This window comes from Morone saxatilis, unplaced genomic scaffold (assembly GCF_004916995.1).
Source record: "Morone saxatilis isolate NCDOM2014 unplaced genomic scaffold, NCSU_SB_2.0 Contig23, whole genome shotgun sequence".
NCBI lineage: Eukaryota > Metazoa > Chordata > Actinopteri > Moronidae > Morone > Morone saxatilis.
Genome location: NW_023339796.1, coordinates 12,247,304 through 12,258,212, shown reverse-complemented (window position 1 = coordinate 12,258,212; position 10,909 = coordinate 12,247,304). Strand labels below are relative to the sequence as shown.

Below are 10,909 nucleotides of genomic sequence, written 5' to 3'. Positions count from 1 at the left end.
AAAAAATAAATAAAAAAAATAAACCAGCACTGCAGCTCCCTCCATTCACAGGCTGCAGGCAAACTGCCTTAACTCGATCCCACTTGTTGGTCCTTTAAGTGTCACATCACTGTGGGGGGGTAAAAAAAGAGAGACTTGAAGCAACTTCATTACAATTGGGGACGCTGCTACACATGCGGTTATTATTAGGATGGATGCCAATTAGCAGCATTTGTCAGCTGGCAGAAGAGGCCCTGGCAATCCCAGCATGTTGAAAGTGTGAGCTTTTAAAGCAAACATCGGGCACCAATTACCAAGCTCCAACAGAGGCCAGAGCCCCACGTGGCAGGTGGCGGCTGGGCTTATAAAAAGAAAAAAAGGCAAATATCAGAGGGAGGAAGAAATCAACTAATGGTTATTTTTTCATTTGTTCAAAAATCAATAATCACACCCAAAACCCCAAGTATCTTCAATTTTCTATGATAAGCAACAGAAAAACAGGACATTTATGAAGCTGGAACCAGTGAATAAATGTTATTAAAATATTATATTCTCATCTGTTAATTCATCAGTTGTCTAATCATCTCAGCATTAAAACACGAACCAGCATCAACAGATGAACAGAGATCACAAGTTTAAACCAAATGGCAGCAATATGTGACCTACAGCAGTGGTCCCCAACCTTGGGGTCGGGGAACCATTCAACTGGGTCAGAAGATTCAATCGTGAAGGTGTACCATGAGATGATTAATCGAACATGGAAGAAAATATATTGTTTTTGCTAAATATAATTAAATACGGCTATAACATAAATGTCATTATACAACACTGTATTCTAAATAAAAATAAAATATCCTTGAATAATTATACATTTTGTGTGACCTTAAAATATAATAAATAATAATAAAATAAAATAATTCTCTTTTCTTGATCCAGATGAGACAGTTTTACAGATCAGTAAAGAACTCACTGACATCTGTAACCCGAGATGAAGGATGCTGCTTTGTTTTCAGCAGGTTGTGAAGGGAACCACTTGTATACACTGTGTAGGTGGTGACAAATGCCGCTAATTGATCTAATATATAATTAACATTTCCTACAGCTCTTTTTTACTTGTTATTTAAGTTCAGAGTAAAAGCCGTTTTCGATTAATTGAATCTCATTCTGTCGACGGGGTTTAAGCTGTCTTTGCTGCTGAAACCTGCATCTCAGAGGGGGAGCCGTGCAGCGCTCCTCATGCTGATCATGTGGTGTGTTTATCAGTGTTGAGCATGAGGCATGTCTGCAGTGCTCACAGGTGTGTGTGTGTGTTTTTGCAGCTGAAGCTCACCTCTGAGGAGTGCTGAATGACACCCGAGCTGTGAGATCTGTTTGCACCTTCATATCGCCGCCTCACAGTTTCCCCCTACCTGCCTGTGTGACACACATTTCCTGTCGTTTTATGACTTTAACATAAGCCGTTAACCGCAGCCAGAAGCCTCTTCTTTTCTTAGCTGCTTTGGGAGCCAATCTGCTTACGGATATCTGTCAAGTCATGCACATGCTCAGAGAACATGTCTCTCCTGCTTGTTTGAAAGTCTCACCTGCCCTAAAAAGAACACATATTCCAAACAGTTCCAGTGTACTGCAGGAACAGGTTCAGCTGACCCACCAGATCTACCCAGAGTAGCCATATGTGTATTTTGTTTGTTGGATATTGAAGTAATTAAGTATCACTGTCACTTTTAATAGGGATCAGCAGCTTTAGGGTGAGCAGGCCTGGCTGAAGCTGCTTATGCACGCCATATGTTTGGCCGGTCGCATGGAGACCCTCAACCCTCAGCCATTCTAACCGGTTTTGCCGGCTTACCGTGGCTTTGGCATCTGTGCAATAAATGTAGGGCATAGCAGTCCGCCCGGTGGTTTAAACTAGTCAGCCCAAGCTGTGACTTTTAGTTGTGTTGCTTTGCTGCACCGTGACACCATCTCTGCATGTCCACGATGAGGCTGAAGTCCAAGAGTAGAGAGAGAAGGGAGAGACTGAGAGAGGAAGAGGTAGGAAAAGTCTTTGTTTTTATATAGGGATGGAGCATTTATTTTGGCTACAGCCGTGTGTTTGTCAGTATGTTTGTCCTGTGATTCCTGTTTGAATTTGAGCTTTTCCTTTAGATGCTATTAGAATGTTTTTCACAGACATTGGACACCGTAAATATTAGCAAAGTAAACATTTATTGGTCATGGCAAATGCTGAAATAGCGAGCTGGTGCAGGATGCGACACAAATGTGGACAAAACAAGAAGTTTTGCTCAAATCTAAAATCTGTCTTGCAGGTGAAATTTGAGGAGTGTGAAATGATTCCAAAGTCAGGAAAATCTCCGGCAGACTCGAGGAAAAGTGTCGGCATTCATGAGTTTGCAGCACTTGCCAGATCCTCCCTAAATGGTAATAACCTGTTCTTTTTTTACTTTTTGTGCTTTCACACTCTGATTTTCTTGAGTCACAACTTCCGACTCTGACCTCTACTTCTGTCTCTCTGTGTACAGGTATCTCTCAGGCAGTGAGGGACCATGTGACGAAGCCCACTTCCCTGGCTCAGGGCCGGGTCGCCCACCTCATTGAGTGGAAAGGTTGGCCCAAACCTGCAGACACACCGCCGGCCGCCCATTCCCACTTCAGCTCCTACTGCCATCTGACTGAAGGAGAGAAGGAGGCCCGGTTTGCTGCAGGTATGCATCTCTGTGACCTTTAGCCATCTGTTTTGTATCCAGCTTTTAATGTATAACTAGCTGGTGTTTGTTTGTGTGGGCATCCTCTTACTTAGCTTGGTTTAGTTCCAGCGTTATCTGCTGGCAGGCTCCCACCTTCTGTCACGCACCTAATCCCCTAAAACTCCTGTATGTCAGCGGTCCGCCCCGCCCACCGTCTCTTGGGTGATGGCTTGTCTTGGCAGCAGATGGTGGCCTATTAGACACTCTCCCAGAACACTTCACTGCCCACCAATGGTACAAGCTCCTGTTGTTTTGCAGTGACTCATCCTCTCTGGCGCCGGTGACATCGGCGTGGTTTGATCAAGAGAGAGAATGAGAGCGAGGGGGAGGGAGGAAGGGTACATAGTGAGTGTACATCATTATAAAGTCTACTGAGTCTCTTAAGGAGTTTTTGCAGGCTTTTTTGGGGGGGGATTGTTTTGCAGATCTAAAATGCCTGATTTCATGGCAGCTTTTCTAAAAAATTGCGCTGCTTCTAGATATTTTTTGCAATGAAATTGTGTGAGAAAGTGTAAATTGCGTAATAGTTGCACTATCTTTGGTATAATTCATTAAAAATCAAAGGGAGCCAGTGAGAATAAAATCACTAATAGTTTGGTGACGTATGGCTCAGTGTTTTGCACGGGGGCACTGCTGTGTCTAGTGAAACTCGCAGGAAACTACAATGATTGGTCACATTTGAGGAAAAAACTGAATTCATGGGTATTGGTTGAATTTGTTTTAATTGTTGAAATAAGTTTCAAAGAACCTCTGATTTATTGGATCTGTGTTCCTGTTAGGAGTGGCTGAGCAGTTTGCCATAGCTGAGGCTAAGCTGCGTGCCTGGGCGTCTATGGATGAAGACGAGGAGGAAGAAGACTCCAACGATGAGGATTCCCACCCCAATGGACAGACTCACACCTTCTCCAGCCAGACCTCAGGTATCCACAGTTGCCTCCATTTTGTTCATTTCATCTCATTTCACGTGTAGTCTTCATTTCTGCATCATCACTGACATAACGCTCATCTTCCCATCCCCTCACCCAATTATCCCCCGATCCCCAGGTGATCTGACTTTTTACTCCTCCCTCAGACGCCGCCACATCCAATCCTATCACAGGAGTGCCATATCAGTCTGAGGTTGATGGCGGGGAGGCACCGCCCTCCGACAGTCCCCTCGGCTCCAGCAGCAGCAGCAGCCTGCACTGTGGTGGGCCTTCGTCTCACAATGACCCACATTCATCCCAGACCAATTCACCTACTTTACCCAGCGACTGCATGAGTCCCTTTCTGGAGGAGGAGGAGGAGGAGGAGGAGAGGCTGGATGGTCACAAGGAGCAGCCAGCTTCTGTGCAGGAGGAGCACAGTGAGGTCTGCATCCACCACAAGCCCGAGTGGAGGCCTCGGGCCAGGAGCAGCAGGTTCGACTCCTGCTACTCCACCTCTCACTCTGAGTCTCCTGGAGAGGAGGACGAGGAGGACGAGGAGGAGGAAGGTAGCGTGTTTCATGATGTCCGAGTGTGGCACTGCAGCCCGAGAAGCTTCTTTTCCGACCGCGCCTCCTCTGGAGTGGCGTCGTTCGATGAAGAGGAGGAGAGGGATGAAGTGGAGGAGAAGATGGAGGAGAAAGAGTTTTGATGTGATGTGTTGTCCATCATTATGTCTCTTTGAGTCTGTGTTGATTCTGGATATGACTTCATCTATTCTGCTTTCACTGTTAACACCTCTCCACCTCGTCCTCTTCTTCCTCCTCTTCTCCTTTCCTTCCTCTGATCATCTCCTCCCCACTCGCTGCCTTCTGTCTCTCATCCTCCAGGCCTTTCATGTACTGATCTCGCTCCACTGTTTATGGCTGCTGTAAACAGTATATACAGTATATATTGGAGAGTTGAACCAGAATGTAAAGCTGTTGTTCAAACTGAGTTTTGTACATTTGTGTGAAGAGTCATGTGTTGCTATTGCATTTGGTTTTTTATGGATATTTTGTAGTGTTGTTTTATCTGGGTCATGCTGTGTCATGTGGGTTGGGCTATGTTTGATACTGAATGTCTGAATGTCCTACATATATAAATATGAGTTTTTTTGAAAGAAGATTTTGTCTTTTTTTCCTTCCGCAAAAAACACAACCTGAACATACGGAAATGAAACACAACTTCTAAACTTACCTTTTAAAGGTGTTTGTGTTTTTTTCAATTTAATCATTCACTCATGTACAAAAACAATTTCATGTTCTCTGAAAAATAACAATGGCTGTTGGATTTCAAATGCATAATTCTCCTATGTACAATAGCATGTAAGTAGATCTCATCCGTGTATTTTCATATGTACAAAGCATATACAGGCCAGTGCTATATAAAGGGAGATACTACAGACTTATTGCTTAACTAGATACGCTGCAAATTAGCTTATACACTCTCTACATTTAACTCCTTATACGTTATCTTATATGGCGAGCACTACTTCACATTCTATATGCAAACAAAAAGTTAAGACGTTAATAAATCGTTGCACAAATGTTTACACAGACAAAAATGAGCCCAAGTCGGTGTGCTGTGAATGATATCACATAAGATTGAAATATGGCTCGAAATTTGTTGCATGAAGCTAAATTACTTGACATCCATTTTGAAGGTCGTTAACAAGGACTCACACACACACTTTGCTCTACAACAGTTTTTGAACTCGTGGGTATCACTGTGCTTCATAACAGTTACATTTCTCAGCATTGCATTAGAGGCCAGGCTGGATTAAGATACGTGTAACATATCACGGTGTTAATATCTACAGGCCGCATACATGTGTGCGTATAAGTGTGTGTGTGTGTATGTGTGTGTGTGTGTGTGTTTGTGTGCTCTGTACAACAGCCAGTATCTTCCTTTTCACCCGGAGCTCAAGTGTTGTTCCTTTATCATGCTAGAAACACGTTAAACACACTAAATTCACATAGCGGAAAATGTAGAGGCAGTTCAAGTGACAAGACTACATTGCCATTATTGAATCAGCCCCTATAAAGCCAAACAAGGCTACATGTGCAGTAAATTATACTCATGGTACTTACAATGTGCTTCATCGTTATTTGGAGCCCTGTACTAAGCCTGGTGGACCTTTGGAAGCTGCCTTTTTCATCATGTTAACAGTAGATCCCAGCTGATTGGGGATGTTCGGGGGCTGATATGGACACCAATATTTTGTAGTAAAATAAAAAATATATGCGGATAATGACATGTTGTGACACTGCAGAGTTGTAAACAATGTCTGGACAAACTAGTGATGACAGTGTTGCTATTAAATAATCTTTTGGTGATTATTACTGTAAATTTATTGCATATCAGCCAACATATAACCAACACCACTATATCTTATTAATATTATTAGCCATTAATTCTGGCCCTCTGATGTATTAGTCCAGTGCTAGTGAATAGGTAGTTTTATTCATACTGTCATGTGCTCATTAGAATAATTTACCATGTCTTTGTTCTTCTGTGCTTTCGTCTCTATTATTATTTGCTCCTTTTATTTTTCCCTGTGGCTTATTTCTCTCCTTGTAATGTTTGAAGTCATGTTAACAGGATGTTATTTTGACATGAAGACTCAAATTATGTTGAAGAATCTGGACCAGATTTGAGCATGGCAAGGAAAGTGTTGAAAAGTGTCTCTCACACACACACACACACACACACAAATGTTCACACACATACACACACATCTAAAAGATGAAGCTGGAAATATTCTATGTTTTTCTTCCTTTCGTACCAAATCAAGAGCTAGTGTTGTGTTTGTAGATAAAGCCTGCTATACTTTATTCTCCTCCACAAAAAAACAATTAAAAACACATTAATGAGCCACGTTGTTGCGCAGGTTGAGATGTTCCTGAAGATGAAGCTGAAAATTGTTTGCCAACAAATTCTTTATTTTCTCCTGTTAGAAACTACAGCATCAGCTGCTTTAGAAAATTATTTAACTTATAATAATGAGCCACGCCGTTGCACTGGGTGACAAGTTCTTTCATCATGATGGATTTGGGCACAATATGAGCACATGTCCCACATAAATAGACTAGATAGAGTGCTGTAAATACTCACTAGAATAATAGATGAAAATAGTCCCCACCAAACGGATTTATTCTAGTTTCGAGTAATATAACCTACAGCACTCAGCTGTTTTAGGAAATTATCTGGCCTTTAAAAAAAATTTAAATTATATTGACAAAATAATCTTGCCTGAAGGTCTATTTGTTTAGTTCTCATGAAATTGAGTTTGAAAGGTCATTCTTGACCTTGGACTCCCCAGTTTCACCTCAACCTTTAAGTCAACGTGGCCAAGAACCCCTTAAAGTATTTTAACATCTGCAATTCCTGAACAACTGAGCAAACTCTATCTGTTAATAAACACCATGTGATATGATTGGAAACTCCAAAAACTGCTATTAAATGGACCTTGTGGTGAGATTCTTTTGCTAACTGCTGTTTCCAATTAACTTCCAAACTCAATTAAGATACAGTATATATTTGTTACTTGTTTTTAAAAGAGATTTATCATTGCACTCCTATAACACTGTTGGCCTTTATATGACTTTACTTCACATTATGCATTGTACCACCCAACACCTGAAGTAAACAGACTTTGATGCGTAAAATTGGTGGAGTTTCCCTTTAAAGATTTAAGTCTTCAACAGGAATGAAAGAGCCACAGACACGGCAGGGAAATCAGATCTTTTCATGGGATTTGTAGACAATAATAAAAACATAGAATAAAACCAGCTTTATCCGTTACGACACATTTTATCTGAGCATTTCCACAGTAACACAATACTAAATGTCACACCTACTCACGCTCACTCTCACTCGCTCACTCACGCCACAACAACATTAGAAACACTGGTATCTAGGCTGGACTTGGAGGTGAGAGTGACCTCTACAAATGTAAGAAACGTCAACATTCATGAGGCGACAGCATGAATCCCCTCTGATCATTTTGGTTGATCCTCAGTGTGAGTGGGGATACCCTCTCCCTCAGGTTCTGATAGGTCCTTGTTCAGAGATGGACTCCCCTGTTCTTCTTGCTCTGTTTCGTCCGGCTCAGGAGTTTGGGTGGGGGGGTCATAGTCACAGGCCAGCTCTGATTCCTCAGTGTGGGAGGGGCTGCAGTCAAAAGTAAACTCAGATTGTTCCTCGGTGAACGAGGGGCTTTCCTGGAGCACTGACTCCGACGACTGGTTTGTGACATCGCCGGGGCTGGTTTCAAACTGCAAATTGGACTGGTCCGAGAAGTTGACAGGGATCTCTTTGTACGCGAGATCTGGCTGCTCCTCCACGTCAGGAGGGTTGGGTTCCCGTGGCAACGAGAGCCCCCTGTGGCGGATGCACAGCTTGTGTAGTTCGGTTACCTCGGATACGCTTGTGCTGTTGCCACAGTCGCGGAAACTGGCCAACGGAGGGCGCACTTTTACTCCTGTCACTGTCACTGAGCCCTCTATGGCCTTCCGCAGCTGGTAGAGAGTCACAGCCAGCAAGGAAAAAAAGAGGTAAAGACAGAAAAAAGGGAAGCATTAATGATACAGAACAAAAAATAAATCACATCAGAAGGAAGGAAGGAATCTCACCTCTTTGAGAGAAACCACTCCAACCAGACGTCCCATGCTGGTCACGTAGGCATGATCCAGACCCAGCAGGGAGAAGATAGTGTGAGTCTGCGGAGGAGGAGAGATGGGTCATGGCCTGGATACAGACTCAGAGAGGGGTTTAATTTGCATTTTGGATCAGGTTTATGGAAACTCTTATACCAGGATCAGACATGATATTTTTTGCCTTTTGATATGGTCACTGTGTCAAACTGGGAAAACTACACTTTAGGCACCAACCATGCATGTAATCACAGCTGTATGGACGAAAGTGAAACTGAAACCATTCAAGGTCAGCCTGCGCCGAAGGCGGGCTCATATTCTGTCTTCCCAGTTGGTAGAAAGAGGGTGAGGATATGGGTGTGCAGCACGCATATGGTGGAATGTTACTAAGTACAATTACTCAAGTAATGTAAATTAAAAGGTCCAGTGTGGGGATTTAGTGGCATCTAGTGGTGTAGTTGCAGATTACAACACTCATGCTTCACCCTCCCCTTCCAAACGTGAAGGAGACACTATGGTGGCCACGAAACGCAGGAAAAATGTAAAAACGTTCCTATATTCAGGTGATTATCCACTAATCCACACAGTTAGAAATATTATATTACATTTCTGCCAATTGATCCTCCTAAATGTTTCACACTGGACCTTTAAGTTCAATTCTGATTCACTGGGATTTTCTTCTACTTTATACTTTACTTCACTAGACTTCAGAGGTAAATATGCAGAGTATTATTATTATTATTATTATTATTATTATTATTATTATTATTATTATAGGTCAGGGTGAGATAAGACTTTATTGATATACTGATTTTTATTCATACCTTATGCAGAGATGTTTGCTCCACCAGCTGGAAGGGGGCTGGATCAATCTTGCAGTTCTTGAAATCCACCGGCTCATCAAGCTGCTGCTCCTCCCACTCAGCTATCTGCAATGGGAAGGATCAGAAGACACTAAAACTTTTAAACTTTGAATTGTAAAATTATTTTTTGTATATTTTCTGTTAGTGTGGTTCTCACCTCTGATGGGGTCATGCAATCTTCCACTTCAGTAGAGTCCTAAAAGAAAAAAATGGAGTAAGACATACATTGTTCTTGTATACACAAACAAAGGTTTCTATACACAAAGTAAGATTGTACACCAAACCTCCAATATGTACACTAAATATAAATAGTGTACCAACGCATACCCATTACACAGAGGTCTGTAACCCAATGAATCACTTATATCTGGAGTTTCTGAGGTAAAGGTGAGCGTTTGGTTTCTTGCTCAACATTGCACCCAGTACCCAGAAACAACAACGTCAATAACACCATTAACTTTAAGAATAAAAGCATCTTAAAAATAAAACACAAAACAAATTCTCCAGAACACACAGTCACACACAGAACAAGCATTAACAGCAGTTTCGAGTGAAAGCTGAGGAAACATTTGGTTCAACACTGCTGTTGAAAAGACAATTACCACTTTCTCTCACACACACTTTCTCTCGCTCTCTCTGCAAAGCCACTCTAATGCTTTGGTTGGTGCACCACAAATATTTTGGTCCAGCACTCACTACGTGTGTGTCGCAAGGCAACGGTTACTAAGCAACAGTCTCTAGGCGGCAGACAATCTTACCGCCATGGAGATCCTCACTCGTTTGGACTTGGGCTTTCTTTTTTCAGGAGGAGCCGGCCCAGCCGGGCTCTTCCAGTCGGGGAGAGAAGGCATCAACACAGCACAACATTAACACAGCATCAGCGAAACTGGACAGTTTTACTCCCTTACATGGTGTCACGGCAACATTGGATCCCAGTCTGACTTCTGCTGGGAGAAGTCCCCATGATGTGAGCACAATGTTGCTGAAAGGGTATAATTACTACACCACAGATGAAGGTGAGGGCACAAAATCTGCACGAGGAACCCAATGTTAATACAACATTGGATTGTAGCTACACTGCCAGAAAAAAGGTGTCTGAACATGCTATATTTGATCATTTTTGATAAGCAAATCCACCCTTTTATGTTTTTTGTTTTTCCCCATGAAAAGCTTTAAAGGTTGAAAAAAATCATCCTTTTCATCATCACTGTCTGAGTGAAAATAACATTTAGATTTTGTTGAAAAATGCATGAGGATGATCTTTCGACTCTCCATCTAACGCCATCATTAGTTATTTGTTAATACTTTAGTTTATGAACAAATCCCTGTGGAAATTAATGCTGTTCCCATCTGCCTCAGCTGTATTGTGTTTAGTGCTAATTAGCAATTGTCCTAACACCCTAAATTAAGATGGTGAACATGGTAAACATTATACCTGCTAACACAAGTGTGAGCCTATCATGACCATTGGTTTGTGGAGTACTTCTTTGAAGCCTCGAGTTTGGCATTATGTGCGTCACCAAGCGGTTATTTCGGACCAGCTGCAGTGACGTACTGAGAGTGGAGTTGCTAATTTTCTGCACTTCAGTTTTGACTCAAATGGAAATATGCTTACATACATTTCCCCAAAACTGATCTTAACATGTAGAAAAACTTATCCATGCATTTGTTACTTCTAGGCTGGATTACTGCAATTCTTTATTATCAGGCTGCCCCAA

General features: G+C 42.1%; 2 protein-coding genes across 2 annotated transcripts in view; one reads left to right on the top strand and one right to left on the bottom strand.

The window, feature by feature from the left end:
- The window catches only part of fam131a (family with sequence similarity 131 member A), a 5,245-nt gene extending 469 nt beyond the window's left edge, over positions 1–4,776 (top strand). The window contains exons 2-5 of the mRNA XM_035671340.1: positions 2,289–2,400; positions 2,502–2,684; positions 3,506–3,646; positions 3,799–4,776. Coding sequence (XP_035527233.1) covers positions 2,310–2,400; positions 2,502–2,684; positions 3,506–3,646; positions 3,799–4,343 — 960 coding nt within the window. The 5' untranslated portion in view covers positions 2,289–2,309 and the 3' untranslated portion in view covers positions 4,344–4,776. The remainder of the gene's footprint in view (positions 1–2,288; positions 2,401–2,501; positions 2,685–3,505; positions 3,647–3,798) is intronic.
- A 117-nt stretch (positions 4,777–4,893) lies between these two features.
- The window catches only part of clcn2a (chloride channel, voltage-sensitive 2a), a 25,980-nt gene continuing 19,964 nt past the window's right edge, over positions 4,894–10,909 (bottom strand). The window contains exons 20-24 of the mRNA XM_035671341.1: positions 9,950–10,018; positions 9,349–9,387; positions 9,153–9,257; positions 8,308–8,394; positions 4,894–8,193 (exon numbers count right to left, since the gene is read on the bottom strand). Of these exons, the coding sequence (XP_035527234.1) occupies positions 7,675–8,193; positions 8,308–8,394; positions 9,153–9,257; positions 9,349–9,387; positions 9,950–10,018 (819 nt within the window). The 3' untranslated portion in view covers positions 4,894–7,674. The remainder of the gene's footprint in view (positions 8,194–8,307; positions 8,395–9,152; positions 9,258–9,348; positions 9,388–9,949; positions 10,019–10,909) is intronic.